The sequence below is a fragment of the Mesitornis unicolor genome, unplaced genomic scaffold, assembly GCF_000695765.1.
Source record: "Mesitornis unicolor isolate BGI_N332 unplaced genomic scaffold, ASM69576v1 scaffold3263, whole genome shotgun sequence".
In the NCBI taxonomy this organism is placed as follows: domain Eukaryota; kingdom Metazoa; phylum Chordata; class Aves; order Mesitornithiformes; family Mesitornithidae; genus Mesitornis; species Mesitornis unicolor.
The window spans coordinates 17,604-38,982 of record NW_010172416.1 but is presented as its reverse complement, the minus strand read 5'-3'; the positions used below and the strand labels follow the sequence as shown (position 1 = coordinate 38,982).

At 39.4% G+C, this 21,379-nt stretch overlaps 1 protein-coding gene across 1 annotated transcript in view; it reads right to left on the bottom strand.

The window, feature by feature from the left end:
- Positions 1-20,863, bottom strand: part of LOC104533781 (serine/threonine-protein kinase 32B-like) — a 34,424-nt gene extending 13,561 nt beyond the window's left edge. The window contains exons 1-2 of the mRNA XM_010180359.1: positions 20,791-20,863; positions 10,806-10,895 (exon numbers count right to left, since the gene is read on the bottom strand). Of these exons, the coding sequence (XP_010178661.1) occupies positions 10,806-10,895; positions 20,791-20,863 (163 nt within the window). The remainder of the gene's footprint in view (positions 1-10,805; positions 10,896-20,790) is intronic.
- Between the last annotated feature and the right edge of the window lie 516 nt (positions 20,864-21,379).

The following is a 21,379-nucleotide window of genomic DNA, read 5'->3' as shown; positions in this document are numbered from 1 at the left end:
AAAAAAATCTGAAAGGACAGCTAAAATGCTACATTGATTTTCTTTCAGATTGTTACTTAAATAGACTATCTGTAATCTTTTAAAATTTGAATTTGATCTCAAGCCCAGCTTGGATAGCCATCCTGCAACCTGCTGTCAGTAGGTTCTTCCAAAGATCATAAGATTTGAGCTTGCCAGCTTGGAGTAAGGACAACAGCTCTGCTGTGCTTACTCCTTCTGCACACATCTTCCCTTATTATAACAGATTTAGGATGAGAAGAATACTTACATCTTTTATTCCTGTGCATCTACCTAAACACAAGGATTCTGCCTACACAAGTTCATTCACATGAGCAAAAGTGAGAAAGTGCATGTAAGAATGAGACATTCAGATCTTTTTCCTCAAGCAATTTCTACTGAACGAAGACTTTTCAAGAAAATAATGTGGTTTTAATACTGGGTCTGATCCTGCAGATTTTTTTGGCTCAGGGCTGTATATGTACAGTTTGGAGGGAAGGCAGTAGAAATTGACATGGTGGAAGGACAGCTTTTAAATAGTAGAGCTAAATCAAGTAATAGCAAGTCTAGCAGCAAGAGAGAATTCAAAGACAAGTGGAGAAGTGATAAAATTCATAGGTCTTACAGGTCCTCACTGCTCTCCACGATCAAACATCTTTGACATGATGGAGAACTGCTTTACTAGAGCTGCCCAAAAGAGTACCTTCAACAGCAGTAACCTGGTCCAGCCCCACTGCTCACCTTACTTTGAGCAGGGTGTTGGACTAGAGACTCCTGAGGCCCCTGCTAACATGAATCACCCTACAGTCCTGCAGTGCGAATGGAGCAAGCACATTCTCACAGCACACCTGAGAGGGGTGATGAAAGGGTCAAAGGCCAGAAGTCTCACTGGGACCTTTACAGCCTCTTCGTCTCAGAGGTCATCATGAACTGCATGGGCTCTTCACTTCCACTCAGACACCTGGAAAACCTGCTACCCGAAGTACCAGGGACCTTCAAAAATCTGAATTTCAGACACAATGCAGTCTTTTGGTTTGGGGGATTACTCTTCTTATGTGACAGAAGTGTGATCCAACAACTTTCATGAAAGGCCTTAGTAACTACAAAGACCGAGTATTTCACAACTGGAGATCTGGGCTAATTTTAACAGGGCAGGCAATAAAATCAGGAATGTTTCTGTATGATAATGACTAAATGCACATATTTAACTTTAGCAACTTGCCAAGCTAAAAATTGTCTGGTTTTCCTTTCCTACACCTGTATTTTTCTCTTAATAATATACTTTCATGCTCTGACTGTTTATCTGCTTTGCTTTCCTGAAAAATAACATAAAATGAACCCATCTTTGTGCTGCATTAAATGTACTTCAGTGCATTCCTAGGATGACCCTAATATGGATTTCCAGCTAATGTTATTTTTTGTCCAACCAGTAAATTAAAATAAATCCTCTTCAGAGCTATGTTTTTGATGCTTTTGCACTGTATCTTTCTAGTAATACCATATAATTGCAGACTGCAGGAAGTAAATAAATGTTTTTTTCTCTTTAAAATGAAGCCATACTAATATTAATATAAATATTGAACAAATATAAATAATATATATAAATAATTGAACATGGAAGCAAATCTAGTGGGTTCAGTTCCATCTTAGAAGTAGTGTCTTCCTGTCATATCCATACTTCTGTTCTATGGCTTTAGCTATACTTGGAGCTCCAAATAATTTTGTGAAAGAGAGCTTAATGTCTGACAAGTCAATTCATATATATAACTACTCACTGCAATTATAACAGTCAGATGATCTACAATGTAAATGATGTAGAGGATGCATTTCATGTTGTATGCATATTTCCCTAAAGATCTGTAAAAAGAATAAAGTACAAAACCAAAATTTTACTTAACAGGTCGGTAACTATGTATCTTCTTTGTGGAAGATTATCAGTATCTAACAACATTATTCATGAGCTTGAAATTAAAAAGAATATCAATATAAGTGCAAACAGCACTGAACCATATTCTCACTGTTTTTTCTTACTGTAAAAGAACATTTTGTACATAGGATAAAATGCTTTTCAGTAGAGTTTCTAAAAATCTGCTGAGTATTCATAGGTATCACCTAACTCCATAGTTAAACTGTAAGTGTTCCAGGTCTCTGAAATTCAGGCGATTTTAATTTGGTGCCCAATGGTGAATTTGAAAATGCTGTCTATGATAAAATAGTCAGTTTGAGGTCTATAATTTGGAATGGTTGGAACAAAGAACAGCTATTATAATTTCTGATGGAGCATACTGGTTTAATCATAAAGATAGTTCATCAGACTAAATAATAAAGTGAAGAGCTTGGAGTGGCTCTGATACAAATCCTAAATAGCACAATGTGCCATTTCTTTTCTGATAAACTGATTTAAGTTTCACTTCCTTAGCAAGAAGCTAATCAAAGAGCTCCTGGTGTACTTGCCTACCACTACCCAGGAGACTGCCAAGCATTAAGAAGCTTACAGAGCTATTGCTTACTTCCAAGCATTGCTGACTTCCAGAAACTGCTTTGAAACTTTGCAAAATTGGTGAGAGGAAAAGTGCAGTGAGGTGAACGCATGAGACCCTTCTTCAAGTGGGCTTTGCTACATACTAACGAATAACTATATTTAAGCAATGACTTGCAAGTAAGTCTTGCAAGATTGACTAGCTGTAAGCAGCTGATTGTTGATGCATACATAAATGCTGTCAGTGAAAGCTGGTCATTAATTCCCACAAAATGCCCTGTGCCAATGTTATTAATATGACAAACTGAAAATAAAATAAAAAATAAAGCCATAGTGGTTTGGCCTCATTTTTTTTGAATTATCAAGTTCAGGCGGGCAAGTCCAAAAGATTTTTCAAGAATGAACACCCTGACATTAATTATCCAGTTGGCCAGCTAGGGCTCTCTGTAGTCTATTTGGATCTCAGCAGAGACCCTACACGTCAGTAAGAGTAATCAGAGTTTTGTGGTTTATGGCAGGGGTTGCAAAGTGATACACTCTGCCATAGTCAACATAACAAAATGTACCTCAGTGGTACGGGTTTGATTGTAATGCCTGAGATTTCATAGATAAGAAAATAGATTCCAGTGTCATTAACTGAAATTCAGCATGATACCATACTGCCATATATCATTCTCCTTCCTCATATTAGTCCCTGATCTTGCAAAAAACCCAATATATACAGATATATATAAGTAAATTGATATACACACATACATACAATGCACACAGGATAAACAATATTTTTATTGACTAGCATAGGATAAGCTGTTAAAAGCTTAGACCTTTCCAAATCTTAAATGTGCAAATGGCTTGATAGATATAACACATTCGTAGTTTCACCTTGCTGAATCAGGCTTAATGAATGACAGACTAAGCTGAATAAAAAATTTATTTGATTCTTGAATTTATGTTCCAAGAACCTTGAACTGAGATGGTTCAGTGAAATATTAATTGCTTTCTCAGCATTGTTATGACAAAATACTAATTTTCACTTTCCTCTGAAGAGTAAATTCAAAGATCAGTAATTCTTCTAGGTCATGGTTTAAACAGAAAACAGAAATCAAACTACAGTGATGACAAGTGGTCTTCTATTTAGAGCAGAAGCTGTTTTAAGAGCAAAATGAAAGAAAACAACTTCCTTCTCCCTGAATATAAATGTGGACTTAGTAAACTATCAATTTACCTCCTAGTGTTTACTTTCTCATGTGCTAAAAGGGTCTAAATTATAACGAACAGCTTTTTGACTCAGAGCTTTAGACCAGCCAACTGCTAACTTCTGTTTTATAACGCAAAGTGCTGCTTAAAGCCTGACCATGCTGGGCCAGCAATTTCCTAGTGTGAGGTCTAGACTTGCTACAACAGTAGAACTGATTTTGTACCATTATTCACAAAATACAACTCAATAGTTCTAATACTCGTATTTCATGCAAGTATTCAATCAAAATAAGTATTTTAGATACCATGACCTGAACACAGGTACTGCATTTATAATGCTTTGTTAGTTTGCCATATGGCTATACAACCTCTCCTGACCTTACTTAGAGTGTTGTCCTGACAAAACCCTCTGCTTAATCACTGCACAGGACCTAGTTCTTGCTCTTGCATTTGCACAGAGAAGCCCTTTTTGGTTGAACATCTGGATCAAGCTCAGAGAAACAACCTCAAGTTGCTAGGCCCATTGAAAGAAAGCCCAGCAGCAATCAATGTGTCATGGTCTCCGACTACGGAATATGAAATTATGCAGAAGTACCTTCCTTACTCCATCCAAAAGCTCACAGTGGCTGCAGTGCCAGTTCTTCTAACAACCTGTTGAAGCGATTGTGTCCAAAAACTTCCATTTGCTATAAGGAAGATTGGGCCAGTGTATGGATAGCAGCCATTCTGCTTCAGTACTGAAATGAACTGGCCTGGGTAACTGGGGATTCACAGGACAGGCTGTGCACCTGACACATCAGAAGGAACTTTACTTCTATCTTAGTCACATACTACTAAACACATTAGCAAAAGTCTTTCCATTAGTTTATGCATGCAAAAACCTGGGGGAGTTGCGTGGCTTGACCAAAGAACAAGAGTTATCCGGGGGCAGAAATGCCCTGCTGAGCATCCCCGCTCATTGCCCCATCTGCCACCTCTGCTGGAGGTCTCTTCCCCTTCAGGTCTGCCTGTAGGGCTCTGCATCAAATCAAAATTACCACTTGAACTCAGCATTGGGTTTTTTGACTGAAATGGCCAAAGATATTATTATATTAGCAGTTTTCTGAAAGTTCTCAAAGACTGGTAGGAGGTTGGAGACCACAGAGAGGTGAAAAGCAGCTGGAGACAGTAACTTCTTTCCCGATCTCCCAAGGTGTTTCAGCTGCTTGTGTGCCTACTCATTAATGTCAGAGAAGAGTCAAAACCTGAATACCCATTCACAGCTCAGTGCTTAATCCCCTCAGCCACGGTTGTCCAAGCACAAGCTGAGAACCCCATCAGTACAGCCAGTATTTATCTCAGCACCTCAAAGCCTCACATGTCCGCTCTTGGTCCCTGCTTATCAGAACAAAGAGAAGCCTCCCAGCTTGTGCCGACATCTTGATATTTCCCTGGGATCAAAAGGACACGTAGAGACAACACCAGCAAAACTCCGTAGATAGGCAGTCAAGCTCTTGGTAGGAAAGGGGTGGGATTTTTAAAAATATAAACACTGCTTTATCTGCACTCAAAGCGTAATGAGCTGCAAAGCCCTATTTGATTTCAGAGCACTGTTTAATATGAGCTCAAAGACCAAGGTTGAAAACCTTTGAAAACCCAACTCCAAATGTATCCCTGCTATAGTGTACCTACCTCAGAAACAAATCTAGCCCTACAGGATATATTTACTTTACCTGTAAGGTTAATATCAGGACATCCACTAGCTTTTCTCTGACTCCAACAATACTCCCACAGAGTATTAATTAATAAATATGGATGATTCATACATTTTACAAGTTCAGTGGACCTCTGTAAATCCCCACTCCTCTGGTAATCTCAGGCATACAGCCATTCTTCACTGTGACACCACTCTAAGAATGCAGCTGTGAAAATCTGAGATAACAAGCCTGTAGGATAGGAAGGGGTAGCTGAACCTCTTCACATAATTTACTGCTGATTTTATTGGTTTTGGATTTTTGTCAGGTGTATTCAGATGATAATATGCATTTAATTGGTTTGATTTGAACTTAAGTCATAGTACATTATTTGGATAATTTCAGCCTCCACTGAAGAGAGCCACAAAGACTCTATCTAACCCCCCTAACCCTTTTATCTACAGAAACAGAAAAAAAACTAACTCACTAAAAAATCCCCCAAAACCTAAACCCTACGAATTTTTAATCTGTGTCTGGAAAGTTTTTGCAACACTCTCAAATAATAGAGAGATGTCTGGAAATTCCATCATTCAAACAGGAAACAGTGAGTAAAAAACATGCATTATAGGACTCAAATACATCTAAATTATGCAAAAGTGAGGAATCCAACCTGTTGCAGGACGAGAGGGCCATTTCTGCAAATAGGTGCCCAGCTCAGAGCACATTCTCTGAGACACAAGCATAATTCTTGCAGCTTGTGTGAGGGACCAATATAAGAAATATCTTTATTTTCCCTCCACTCATAAAGATGGAACAGTGTTGAAAATGGCACTTACATAGGTGTTTCCAGCCAGGCAAGTGCAGATTTTCCTTAAACAGAAGGAGGCTGATGATCAGCCTTCTGCAGGGAGAAAGAGTCACAGCTGGATTTCCCTGGCACAGGCTTAGCCAGGGACCATGTCCTTCCCTGCACTGGCTTTCCTGGTCCATATCCCAGTGTGGACTGGAGGGGGCTCCTCCCAATAGTGCTTCAGTTCATTTGTTGGCAGCAGGCATGCTTGCCAAAAGTCAGCTGGGTCTCAAAGGACATTTTGCATTGCTTGCCAGCATAGGATGACAGCCTGAAGACCTGTGAGCTTTCAAAGGGCTGTTTGTGCAATAAAACCTTTGACAACACCCTCAATCACAGGTGCTGTAGAAGGTTTGAGTGGTAAATTTGTAATGATAAAATCAGGCATGGGTGACACATGTAAGTTTCCTAAACCAGCTCTAGCAGACATTGTATTTCAACAGTCTGTACAGTACAAGACAGAAACCCTGAAGACCCCTGGACACTAAGAAGCTGATTTCACTTCAGGTCAATGGCTTTGAGACGTAAATCTGCAGAAGCACCTGGAAGCAGCTTGTCCCACAGGCTGTCAGTCTCATTCCTTTCAGATTCACCATTGCCCATGGTTTTGTTGCCTGTGTGGGACAAGTATTTCAGTTGTCTGAATAAATCGGCTGCAAAAGGAGAATGCAGAGAAATTACCAGGGTTTCTGAAGAAATATTCAGGCTCAGATACATTGCAGTCTGCATAACCATTTAATAAGTAGGGAAATAGGCTGGGAAAATTTCAGGCTGAGAAAGACTTAGGGGCAAAAAGGCTCATATGAAGTGGGATTAAGCAAAAACTGCAGGAGCTAACTCACACCATGCTTAACATCTCAAGATAGGTATCTTAATCAGAACAGCTAGTGCATTTTTACAACACAATTATCAATTCATTACATTTTTTCCTGGATATCAGTTTTATGCAGTCAAGCTACACATGAGCAAACTGCTCGCTAGCAATTTCTCAGCATATCAGATTTCAAATAGGAATGGAGGCTTTAGAGATAACGCTTTTCTGTTTATTACTTAAATTTCACATAGGAAGAAGTGAGAAATCCTTTAAGTACCTCTACAAAGGAAAAAGCTAGAGAATCCCCTTTTATCTGATTAAATGTTAGAGGATCCACAAGGGAGTGAGCCTTTCTAAACATCCCAGAGGGTGAAACAACTTTCATCTCATCTCATACCTTCATCATCATGAAAACCAGCATTGCATGAAGCATCTCTTACAGAAACCAAGGAAGTTTTTTTGGCTCTGGTGCTTCACAAGGATCTTGCTTGAAGGTGATTTTTGTCATCTTACACTGAGGTTAAAGCATGTCTTAAATTCCTTATACTGACAGCTTACTAGAAACCATAGAGCCAACATCCACAAGTGTTTTTTTCTGTTTCAGTCGTTGTCTAAATGGCTTAGGCAAAGCCACGTGGAAAGTTTGTGGTACAGCCTTAAATCCAGAAATCATACGGACTTAACTATCAGGACTGAACCCGAAACTTTATTAGTTTGAGCACTGCAACGGAAAAGTCTTTGTAGCATTTCACTAAAGATATGATTCTTCGCAAAATTAAAGGTGTAAGCTAAAAGAGGACAGGAATTAAAATCTATGCACTTAGTGGAAAAAGCAGCGTCAATGAGTGTCCATATCTCTCAAACTCAGTATTTGAGGTTTGATGAAGCTTTGATGCCCAAGCTGTGCCACAGAGAATCCTCACCCATCACTTTTCACCTGAAACAGAGGATTTTTACAGCTCTAAAGGCTTTCCTGCCTTCTTACAACAACAACTAAATGCAAGGATGACTCTTCTGACTCTTTCTGAGTAGCAAAGACTGAACTTGTGGCTTTGGCAGTGTTCTTGCATCTCTGGGAGCTGAGAAAGGCACAGTAGAGAAAGTAAGCTGGTGGATGGTGCCATAGTCTCTTCATAAAGGAAAAGAGAGCTTTTTTTCTTTATTGTTTCTTCTTGTTGTGAGTTTGTTAGATATGGCAGAGACCTGATGTGTGGGGAGAAGGGTTCACGGGCAGAACAGCTCCGTGAGCTGAGTTGAACCAAGACAACAGTTTGTTGACATGCAAGGGTAAAATCTTGTCCCCCTCTCCCATCTTCCCCCAGCTCCAGGTCTATTGTTTAGCTCCTTCCTTCAGTCAGCTTGGGCTCTCATTGGAAATCTCCAGGAGTTCGTTTAGCTCCTTGGGAAGGCAAAAAGGCTCAGCTGCCTACAGCACTCCAAACTTAGTAGCAAAATATTTGAAGAATGCTCACATACATTTTTGTACACCTGTTTTAACTAATCTGCTTCTGATCATTAGCTGCCAGATGATCTCTTCATTACACTCATTCAGACTATGACAGACGGATACTGAAATGCGAACTGACCCCTAAGCAAGTACTCATCTTTTTTCTGCTTTTGTAATAATTATGCTTTCTAATGTAAAACTGTGCAACAGCTTCAAGATAAAAAATGTAAGGCCATCAAAACAGTCATTTAATTGACTACCAAATTAAATCTCAGAAAAGACTTTATTGTAATGTCTGCTGTCATCATCAAATTTAAATATGGAAACATCTATTCTGAATTTGTTTGTGCTCCAGCAAAAAGACTACTTTTCAAGGATATTTTTAATAACCTGTGTAATAAGAATTGTTACACCTAATGGCAATGGCTGCTAGATTTTAGGCAGCTATTTAAGAAGAATGTGTGAGCTCTTAGAAAAAAATCTTTTCACAGAAATTTAAAAATAAGATCTAAAAAATGTTGGAATCTTTAAACATTTCAGTCATCATGTATGTAAGGACACTTCTGTGAATGTAATTAGTTTCACATGTCAGTTGCACAGCTATTTGTCTATGTGTGTTGGGGAGGTAAAATTATTTATAGAGAAAAAAGGCTTTTTGCTTGAGTTTTTGTTGTTTTGCTGGTTTTTTTTTCATTAAAAATTGCCATTTGGCAAAAATACTCAAGCAAGTTCCTTTTAAACTAAAGCTGTTGGTGTAAGTCAGGTTACAGCATCCCTTTTCTTACCACAATGAATAGAGAATGTGTGGTGCAACATCAAACACTCAGGTATCAGCCCTCAGGGGAAGCTCAGTATCCAGATGTGGTCTCCTAACACTGCATAGCCCATGCCTGTGCAATGTTGACCATCTCGTCTAAGTAAAGACACTGAACTAGACACTCAATGAAAGGTAACCAATATGAAAAGCTGAGAAAATTTTAATCTAAAACCTCATTCCTCTGCATAATTTAAATACTTGAGTCATAACTACATAAAATGTTTCTTGGTCTGTTTTGAGTACATTTATAAGAGTAAGCTAACCAGCATCAGGTCAGTGCACCGGTCACAAGTCCAAATGGCACGATGTCACCACACACATACTGTTATATCCTATTAGCTGCCAAAACAGGACAGCTATGCTCAAGCTGCTCAGGAGTAACAGACTCCAGGCCCTGCAAACTCCCTGGAAATTATCAGGGAGAGTGCTAGTTGATTCATGCCCAAACTACATCATATCTGAAAACACAATGCTGCTTCTGGGACTGCTCTGACACAGTCTCACAGCTGATATGGAGGCACCCTGCAGATGCCTGCCTGCTTCACGGGCAGGCTGGTACAGTGCTCTTTGTGCTGTGAAAAATACAACTGTTAATTCCTGTTCCTTGGTCAAATGAATACTCCTGTGCTACTATGCAGAAGTGCGGTAACACAGCAGCCTTTGGGTCCCCAAATAGTGTCCTCTGAGCATGTCTGCTGGAGAAAGCCTCCTGGAGACACATATATCTCTTAGTCTGGTTCCCAGAATCCAGATAAGTTTAGTCTTAACCCAGACAACTCCACAGGCAATGGCTATTACATATACAGAGAGCATTAAAACAGCAGATGTGTAGGAAGGCACGAATAGGACAAATCATGCCTATTCTCAGTCGTGGAAGCTGGGATAACTTTGCTGAGACAAATGACATTCAGGAGATGCCTTCTGTCCTTCAGCTCCAGGGGAAGTTTGTATTATTAGCTTAGCCAAGGTGCTTAATGTTTAGACACATGAGGACAGGTGAATTGAATTTTACTCTCCCAGCCTTCAATCTATCTATGCATTTAAATTACATGATTAAAACATATAAAATGACCGTAAAAGCCATAGGGTAAGCACTTCAGGGATTAGTTACGTAGCACTCTAAAAGACACATTTTTGAGGAACTCAGCATAGCAGAGCAATTAAGGATGTGCGTAGATACTTCTAAATTGAATTTACATGTTCTCTGCTAGGTCATAGTCACACTGGTGCAAATATAATTATTTTTTCTTGTCTCCAGCTGTGGAGATTTAGAGGAAGTGACACAGCAGACACTCTCCTGAGTTTGCTTCACACAACCAAACAGAACCTGACTGAAACCAGTGTGGAGACCAAGCTCCTGGCCAATCCTTCCATCTCCAAAGTTTTCCATTGCTAACGCATATAGATTATCAAAAACAGAAGTTGAATGTATTTATTATATGCATTTACATTTTAAGATTCTTTTAATATATGATTAGTCAACATTAATGTGTATGATTTCTTAAATTTTTAAATGGTCTTGAAAACTTACCCATATAGGGTTTTGTGCCAGCCATAGAAGCAGCTTTTTCTGAGCCCTTCACTATGGTTGCTATGTTGAAGTCAGTGATGTGAACATGTCCTGCAATTCCACAAAGTAAAAACAGAAGTTAAAATATTGCACCATACAAATACTTTTTCTTTTGTTTAACTTTTAAGTGATAATGGAAAAAAATTAAATTGAAAAAGTTCACAACATGAAAAAATACTATTAAGTGTTATTATTACTATTACTGTTAATATTACTATTTCCAGTTCATGGAAAATTATTATTAAGTGCTGCTTAACTTACTATTAAACATTGCTCAGAAGTAGAAAAATCATATTTACAGCAAAAATAATAGAATATTTTTCCCGTATGATTGTGTCCACAATCTGCTCACACCACTGAACCTTTTTTTTTTGCTGGTTATCCCTGAACTTCCTCCTGCCCTGAACGTTAGGGATAGTGAGTGGATAATAACAGGAGCAGCCTTGAATTTTGTGAATCTGTGTGTGAAATCAGCCCCTCCTTATCTCCAACTAGAGCCATCCCTTGCACTCCTGGGTACTCATGACACCTGTCTGCTATCACATCCACTTCAAGTCACCATCAGCCTGGCTTTTTCTGAGTCTCCTCAGGGCAAAAAGGCAGCTAGAAGAAAAAGGGTATTTTTACCATCCAATAACTATAAAATTAGATCCATGGTAGCAGAAGACCATGTATGTAACAACAGCAGGACCCAAATGATCTGACAGCGGGTTGGAAGATAAAAGATAAGTGGCACAAGTCAGCCTTGCTGCCTGAGCAGCCAGACAGCTGATTTAAACTGAACTAATCAGGCTGGATGGCCCAAATCTTCTGTCATTACTTTTTCCTGGGGTGGTTTACAACAGGTATAGGTTATATTGTTCCACCACAAGGAAGCAAAACATGTTAATTCTGGCTTACTGTAGGAAGAAAACTAAATGTAAATCCATCCTGAAAATGTATCTGCAAACTTTTAATTTGATAAGCCTGCTGTTAGGTTTTGAATCTTCCACTTAAAGACTAGTTTTATATTGCAGAGTGATGCAGATATTGTGCTCTCTGGGATTACGTCTGACAATGCCATTGTGGAGGACAGAAAACAGGGAAATGTACTCCTTTCCCCAGCTTAGCCCTGCACTCAGGTGAGGATTAATACATCATGTGTTGAACCAACCTCTTGAGTGACAGGTTCCTGCGACTTTTTTTCTTTTTTGATCAAGATCTCAACCTCATTCAGCCACAGAACAGAGCAGGCTCTAGGCATGATGCAGTTATTAAGTGAGGGTGGCTGTTATCATGTTTGCTGCCAGAGGTGAAAGAAGTGTAACAAATGACTGATGCTGAACGTTAACACAGTGCCTGACTGAGGAACAGCAGGCTTAACAAAAGATGCTGCTGTTCCAACAGCCTAACCTAGGTCCTGCTCGAAGTCAGCAGGAAATGTCTCTGCCAACCTCTAAGAGGTCTGTAGCCATGAATGTGTGAGCTGAAATTCTCAGAGTCCCCTAATTTATCCAGATCTGAGCTATTTTGGAAGGGAAAAAGAAAGAAGGCACATCCTACTGCCAAAATTACAGCTATTTCTCCAAATGAGAGACATGGTATAAATTTTCAATGAAATGGTTTGTTTTCTGCCATTTTCTCAAAAAAAAGGCTTACATTTTATTGACACTTCCCTCCTAAGACACCTAGCCCAGGAAGACATCTGCACACAGCAGACAAACAATAAGAGCAGATGAAAGCGATCACTTTATAAGAGGTGGGAGGGTTTTTTTGCCATAACAAAAATAGTGTTCAGAGCACAGCCTGTAATCAGCTTTCAGGGTAGCATTCCTTCTTCCTGGTGACCAGAGTGTAGAAAGTTTGCAGTTGATTTCTGCAATAATAAAATGCCATGGAGGAAGGCTTCTTGAAAAAGATAACTGAACCACATCCAGACACCTCATGGCAGTAGGTTTAAGCAATTTCACATACGCCGTAGAATGAAACGCCGTAGAATGAAAGGATCGAGACAGACTAATACGTTTTATTTTTTTGACAAATAAATATAAAGTTCTGTCAATTAAATGACAGCATTGCAAGTGATACTCCCTATTGGTGTGCCAGCATGATAGCCTGTTGCAAAACACTGAGTGCATAATATCCATTCAGACTGATCCAAACAGTGGATTTGTTATGAAAATTGCCTCTCCTGGAGTGCATTGTTTTCTCTCCCTTTTATTAGATTTCTTCTCATTTAACAAAACCAAAATAGCACATGTGAAGTTTCGTATACACTGGTTGATGGTTTTGTTAAAATTGCCCTTCTGCAACGTAAGGGATGGAGTGGGAAGATGGCTTCTGCATCCTGCTGCCAACATAGCAGCAAGGGTCAGCTCCTGTACGAGTTGCAATACACAGCAGAGCTGTGTCCGTATCGCTGGAAAAACTCCACCATTGCTCTTCGCCATCACATAGCCATCCCATGGCCCATGGGCTGTCTGCAGGCTGCCTTTGTTGCTTAGAGGGCTGTTAACTGGCTATGGAGGGACAAGAAGGTGTCCTGTAGGCAGGCAGATGGCTGTGCTGCCGCAGGGACTGCACACAGCGGTTGGTGGGACCTGGGGGCATGGAGAGGGGCTGTGACTGGGATTTAGTCAGGGGTGATGGGGAATGAACTCCCATTGCCCATGTTGGCAAGAGAGGAGGGCTGGGGGGATGTCAAGGCAGAGCTCTGCTTGCCTGCACACACTACTAAGTTGTTTCAATTGCTCTAAGGCCTGTGACTTGTTTTGGGGTTTTCTTTAAGTTTTTTGTTCCTGGTGTGAATATTTCAAGACAGTTAGACCCTAGTTCTCCATAGGAGTCTCACTAATCGCCCTCTAAGACATCTTTTTATTGCAGCTGCTGCATATAGGAAAAGGAAAGGTTGTTATTGCTGCAATAAATATGCTGACATATAGACTACTTTACACTGTTTCCAAAAATTAAATTCATAGGGACTTTTTCCCACCTAAGCTTCACACCTTTTACTTGATCTTCCTTTCTGGATACTATTGTAAAAAACTAGATGTCAAAACCAAGTCCAGTACCCTGGATCCCTTCTCAACTACCAGGTACAATATTGAACTAAGTAGTATGTCATTGTCACTTGGTTTTAGCTTTTAAGAGCTGTGAAGCAGAGTAGTGCACAAGAGATTCAGCAGTAGCTACCAAATTCAAGTATCACAGGAAAAGAGCTCCTTGCTCAATCCCCATGGCTGCATGACCCATATGAAAACAAGAGGATGGTGGAGAGAAAGGAAGAAAAGGCAAATGATCACATTCCTTTGTCAAACTGCAAATTCCTCTGGCTTTTTTCAAACCATCACAGACTGCACAGATTTCACATATGCCAACACGTACATTGTAAGCAGGAAGTATCTCAGTGGAAATTGTTTCAAAAATTGCATTCCTTCAGTCAGCTTCCAGTTAAGGCTTTAACAGGGAAAATATGTAAGTTAATACCTACAGCACAGTGTATGCCTTTGAGATGCTTTATGTATGCTCTTCAGAAGTGCTGTATGGCTTTTGTGCCTCATTCTTCCACACGGCCTAAAATCCCAGTGTCTGAGGTAAACAGTAAATGGATTTTGTGTGGGCTATTATTTAGCTTTTGCTAGAGGAGAACAAATCACAGTGACAACTAAAGCAAGTCCTGAAAGGTGGCTGAGGCTGGCTGACTAACAGCTTGGCGGAGGAAAACGTACATGACTTCAGACCCCATTGAATTTCTCAGAGTCTGAAACTGAATGGGTGAAATGTGAGGGTGGAAAGAAGAAACACCAGACTGGACTTAATGCCACTGACTCTGCATGCATCAGAGATGATGGGAAACCTCAGCATGGGAACATTTTGGAGCAAATTCAGATCTGGTTTTCCCTCAGAAAGTCAAATCTTATGAACAATTTAAGAATTGGGTTCATCTGTAGTATGTACAAAGCGTAAGCTTGTATCCACGCGAACCTGGCATGACTTGACATTCTGTCACCACCAGGGAGACTGTTAGAAACTGTATGGTACTGCGATAGACAGGATTGGCGAGGCTGTGCATTTCAGAAGGGTAGGCTGTTTAATGGCCATGGAGGCATGTAAAAGTTTTGAATATATTTTCAAAGTGTAGATAGTTCCAGGTGGATGAATTATGCTGAGAACACTCATCTTGTTAATCAGCGTCAGAGCGTTAAATAAGATACAGTCCCTGAAAATTGTCAGCAGGTATGAGGAGGATCAGCTCTAATGCCGCCACACCAGGTACTTCTTTAGCTGGGGCTTTACGTCTCCCAGACATTGCTACAGAGTAATACTGTTGCCAGTTCTATTGTTCAGAAGTTAACAGCAGGGTTTTAAAGATTGAATTTATAGGTGAGTTTTTTCATCCTATTTTTTGTTTTAAGACCAAGATTGTTTATTGGCTGCATTTTTTGATTTTGCTGTTGGTTTTCGACATTGGTTTGATATTCTCATGGAATCAAGGAAATCAAGTTTTAAGGAAAACTTTGATGATCATAAAAAATAAAATCATATATAGAGGCGCATACAAATGTCAGCATGAATCTGCCTTGATCTCTCATAAAAGAAAAGATTACTGAATATAATTATCACTAACACAGGTGCAAAAATCCAATCTATTAAAAAAAAACCCAAAAAAACCTCTAATAAAACATAATTAGTCCTGTTAAGTCTAGGTGAAATATTACGTATGTGATATGAGTATGGAAAACTGCTAGGAAGCAGTTCCAAGACAAGAAGTAGGAGACGTTCAGTGCAATTAGCAGATAGCACCTTCAAAATGAATGAAGAGGTAGTGAATCTTCACATAATCTGTGTTTAAGCTAAGGAACATTTTAGCAGAAGATGCTAAGGATGCTAAAAGTTTCCTCCACTCAAGGAAGCACCAGAACACACCATGGAAAAGACCACTGGAAGTTATTAAATGCATGGAAACCATACCCAGTTCAGGAAATACCTGAGGCTGGATGTTGGGTGAGTATGTGGAGAAAGTACCACAAAAACTTGCCTCGTTTTATATCCTGTTCTGTCATTCACTTTTTGGCAATGCTTGGAGATAAGAACTCGACTATATGGGTCTTTGATCCAGTATGTTTGCTCTTCTGCTCTGAAACTGAAAGCCTGTGTATCTGTAACACTCCCTATGGCAACAAAGAGGAGCAAAGGGAACAGAGCAGTCATATAAGGAAAAATTTAAAAGGCTGGGGCTCTTCAGCTAAGACAGAAAAGCATCAAAGGAGTTTTTGAGTATCATGAAGACTATGACTGTAAGCTATTCTTCACAAAGTCCTGCAATTCTAGAAGTAGAGGATGTTTTTTAGAAAGAAGAATGATTCAAAACAGATAAAAGAAAACACTTTTCATTCATGAAGAATGGTGAACTTATACAGCTTGTTGCTCCAGGAGATTGTAGAGGCCAATATCAGCAGCAGCTACAAAGAGGCAGTAGACAAATTCATTAACAAGGGTTCATCCAGATTCTAAAGCAGAGATACTCTAATATCCAAACACAAAAACTGTGAGTGATGGAGAGTGCTGAAGCATTCAATGACTAGAAGTGGCAAAGGGCACTCTCCATGAATAGTATCTCCTTTTGCCACTGGCTGTGACAGAATATTGGTCGAGGTCCTGGGTCTGACCCAGCAGGGAGTTCTTGCTCTGCAAACCAATTAGGGACATTACCAGGCCTTATAAAATCATAGAAGCATAGAATCATTAAGGTTGGAAGAGACCTTTAAGATCATCAGGTCCAACTGTCAACCCAATACCACCATGCCCACTAAACCACGGCCCCAAGTGCCATGTCTACACATTTTTTGAACACCTCCAGGGATGGTGACTCCACCACTTCCCTGGGCAGCCCCTTCCAATGCTTGACCACTCTTTTAGTAAAGAAATTTTACCTGATATCCAATCTAAACCTCCCCTGCTGGAACTTCTGGCCATTTCCTCTCATCCTATAGCTAGTTTCTTGGGGAAAAAACCAACACACTCACCTCACTATAATCTCCTTTCAGGTAGTTGTAGAGAATGATAAGGTCTCCCCTCAGCCTCCTCCAGACTAAACAATCCCAGTTCCCTCAGCTGCTTCCTATACAGCTTGTGCTCCAGACCCCTCACCAGGTTCACTGCCCTTCTCAGGACATGCTCCAGCACCTCAGTATCTTTCTTGTAGTGATGGGCTCAAAACTAAACACAGTATTCAAGGTGTGGCCTCACCAGTGCCTAGTACAGAGGCATGATCACTTCCCTGCTCCTGCTGGCGACACTATTTCTGATACAAGCCAGGATGCTGTTGGTCTTCTTGGCCACCTGGGCACATTGCTGCCTCATGTTCAGCAGCTGTCAACCAGCACCCCGAAGTCCTTTTCTACTTGGCAGCTTTCCAGCCACTCCTCCCCAAGCCTGTAGCGCTGCATGGGGTTGTTGTGACCCATGTGCAGGATCTGGTACTTGTCCTTGTTAAACCTCATAGAATTGACCTTGACCCATTGATACAGCCTATATAGGTCCCTCTGCAGAGCCTTGCTCTTATGAAACAATGTCCTGAAAAATGTGCTTGAGAGGAGATAAAATCCTTGCAAATTTCCTGTAAAAGGAGTATAATAATGGTGTGGTCACTGCACTATGCAAAACCCAGATGCCAAAGTAGGGCTTCATAATTTCTGCAGAACAACCAGAAATGTTATTATCAGTGGTGCTACCAAATAGCTGCAGAAAGAATGTTATCATCTCTGACAAAAGGCAACGTACTAATCTTTTTGCCACTGCTTTTTTTTCTTCATTTTAGGCATTCCACATCTCCTTGGACATCATAGCCAATAGATCATGGATTTTTTTGGTATTTCACAAAAAAATACAACATGGACCAGACTTACCAGCTTTCAGTTCTAAATATTGTCATTTCAGTTATATAGTTCTAAACCATTTAAATTAAAGGAACAGTACAGGAAGCAGAATACTGTTATTAAGAGTATTCTATAATGCTTTTCTCTGGGCAATACTATAATAGCTCTCCTGAATGATCAGGTAGTCTCTTCAGCTATCACTGGAATAACTCTGTTTCAGAGGTGTGTTAGCAAAACAGAGCACTACTACTAAGCTTAGAGATTAGTGTTAGTTGTAAAAGGAGCAACATTCTGGGAAAACTGAGGGGGAAACATAACAAGAGAGATTTCTGGACAGCATTTGTTTTGTTAGAGAAGACTGATTCTGGTCCAGAGAGTAAACCCTGAAAACCTCTCTACTTTCTCTCCTCAGAGGAGACTCCTCTGTGGGCTGGAGAATCTCTCCAGGAGACCAGGCAATCATGTTCTGGTAGAACCCTAATTTAAGCATCTGATTACCCTATTCTCATGTGACATTAAGCTTCTAGTGATCAACAAACATTTATTTCCACTGATGGATCAGAACATGGGCTCAGCAGTGCTGAGATATGGCTTTGCTGAAAAGTAGATGGGAAAATTCAGGCTTCCTCTGCCAGAATGGTTTTGAATATAGCTTGTATATATTTTTGTGGGTTTTTTCCTTTGTAAATTGATCATTTTTATTGATTAAGAAATATCTCCTGTTTTTACTACTTCTGTATCCCTGAGGTATGCTCCCTAAGTCATACAGAAAAATTGTAGTGAAACTGGTTTTAATGAGCAGAAATATCTATAATCTTGGTATATGTTATGAAAGTCAGTCGGTTTAATTGCTTGAAGATGTAAGGCAATGTGAATGGCATCACACTTCACTTTGACTTCAGCCAAAATAGGTTTTCTCACTGAGGTGAAAGAAATCTAACTCACTGAGACAAACTTTCAGTCCCAAATGCTGTGCATATCCAATTCCATAATACTTCGTGTAAGCAGTTTGTTTAATGAACTGTAAGAAAGACCTAGGAGTAAAGCCAAACATAGAGGAAACTGTCGTACTGTCTTAGAGGCCACAGGCTAAAATAAAGTTCCTTCCTGTGCACCTGGTTTGACTCAGGTGAATTTGTTATGCCTCCTCTACAGCCTAACGTATTTTTGGTGCATATATTCAGCATATTTTTCTGTTAAGTCCAATGATTCCCTAAAAATGATGTTACTATGTTGTGGCTTAATCAAAGTTTTTATGGGCTTCAAGGATAGCATTTATCTTTCAAAATGTACATCTATAAGGTGTATCTTTAGTCAAGACTTCCTAGGCGTTAGTCACCAAAGAGAAGTAGATACTGGTGTACAGTGCAGACATCCAAAATAGATCAGATTATCTAAAACATTTCTATGTATTTCAGTTATTTGTAAACGAAGCCTGTGCTGATGAGCATGGTACAAACACCTGACCTGCTGATGTCACCTCATCTAGTAAGTTGAAGTGTGTGGGCCCTCATTCTGGTTGAGAGAATTACATCTCCCAATCATGTAACAGGCCTGTGAGTCAATGACCCATGAGCTAATTAATTCTGCTGATCAAGGTCTACTTGCAAGTTTGGAGAAGCATGGTTGTTTCACCACTTGTTTGCAGCTGTGCTATGAGGGAGCAGTATTCTGTTGTTTCACTGAAAAGAGGCTATCCATTCCAAATCTGCTAAGATGGCTACAAATAATTTTGTTTCTGAACAGCTTATAATCACCAGAAAACCTTTATTTTCCAGCATGTCTCTCATTTTGATGTAGCTTTACTGCAATACTTGAGCGCCAATAGTGACGCTCTCACAAGAGGCTGATTTTGTGCAGTAATTGACCTTGATGAGGGGCAAGGAGAGATAAGGGCAACCGTGCTTCAAAGGCTGTCAATCAGAGATTTAACACAAAGTCATTTCATGTTGCCTTTGACATCTTTAATTCACTCAGGACTTAAAGACAAGAGTTTTCTATTTCATGCTTTTTTTGATGACATTAATGTCTAGGGAACGTTAACACTTATGGATCTGAAACATTAAATTCCTGAAGTTATAGAGGGTTTAAAAGTTATTTAGCTTTGTTGGTTTCCATATTACCAGAGACAAACTCCAGCTGTTTGCCATGTTACCTCTTTAATCAACTTTAACTTGTGTACCTAGCAGCTCTGCAATGGATTTTGAAAGACAGTAGTAATGTAGGCATCATTTCAAGTTTATATTTTTTTCAAAGATTAACTGCTTTTAATCAATTTCTGAGGTGAACAAAGCACAAAACTTCCTCACAGTAGCAAACACACATTTCCTTTTTCCATTTAGTCTTCCTCTTGTATGCATTTCTGTTCTGATAAGAGGTTAATGCATTCTTTTACCTCCATTTTCTCATGTTCTTTCCATGAGTAGTTGCAAAAAGATCTATGAGGTTTTAGCAAAATACTTCCTAGGCGACATACATGTGTAAAGCTTAAGTTTAAAGAAATTAGCTGCTTTTTAAAAATAACACAGCTCTTTTTGTTTGAGATAATGAAATTAATACTGAAAGTTTAAACCCAATTATGTTGTCTAGTCTTTTTAATGTTATTTAAGCCAGAAATACATGTAGACTCATAAAAATTTTACAGACTTAAAAGCATATTTCTAAATTCTGTAACTAAATTTAGGATAGTAATTTCAAATAATTTGCTATATGAAATTTCTTAGCCCTTCAGAAGTTCTAAAAGAGAAAATAAGTGCTTGATACTGTTCTAGTGGTAAGGCCCTAAAGAAGAGATTATAGTGATGTACAATAATTCTGTTAATAAAATATTAACTTCTTTTTATCATGTGTCCCTGGTGATTCCAATTCATATTAAATTCCTTCTCCTTTAATTATTTCAAATGTCAGATCAGCATATTTTTTTTTCAACAGGAGTGGAAATTTCAAAATCCACAAGATGGACAGAGGGACTTTGCAGAAAAAGTCCAGATTTAGGTTAGAATCCAATATCTGAGGCTAACTTACAAAGCATGTCACTGAGATATCAAGAATTAGAGATATCTGAGAGAAAGCAGTCAATATTCACTTACCATGCTCATCCAGTAGTATGTTGTCAGGTTTGATGTCCCTGTAAAATAAGGAAAGGAATGCATTACATTTCATATCCAGAGAAAACCTACAATTTTAAAGGTTTTCCCATCTGAGTACAAAGGTCAAGTCACTTAAATCATTACAAAACCAATGAATACCATATCATTCATAAAGGCAAATGATTTTTATCTACATCTTTTTAGTGCCCTAAGAAAGCATGCACGCTAAATAGGCTCTCTAGGTTTTCATTTCATGTGATCTTTTTTCATACTGTTAGCATTGACATGGATTTGGTTTTCGAGATTTTAAACTTTATTCTTTATAGCCGTGGGAACAACGAAATGGAAGATTTGCATCTAGGAGGTGCCTGATTGCCTCAGGGATTCTGCATTTGACAGATCCAAGAAATCATTTAATTGTAAACATCTATGGTCTACCCTTTCTGCCAGATCCCACTAATCTGCCATGCTCACATGCATGATCACTCATATTGTAGAGTCCTGCCAGCTACCTTATGCTGATGGGGTAAGTCTAGGAGCTACCTTTTAGACCCCAAGTCCCCACTTGGCTGTCTGTAATGGCAGGTAC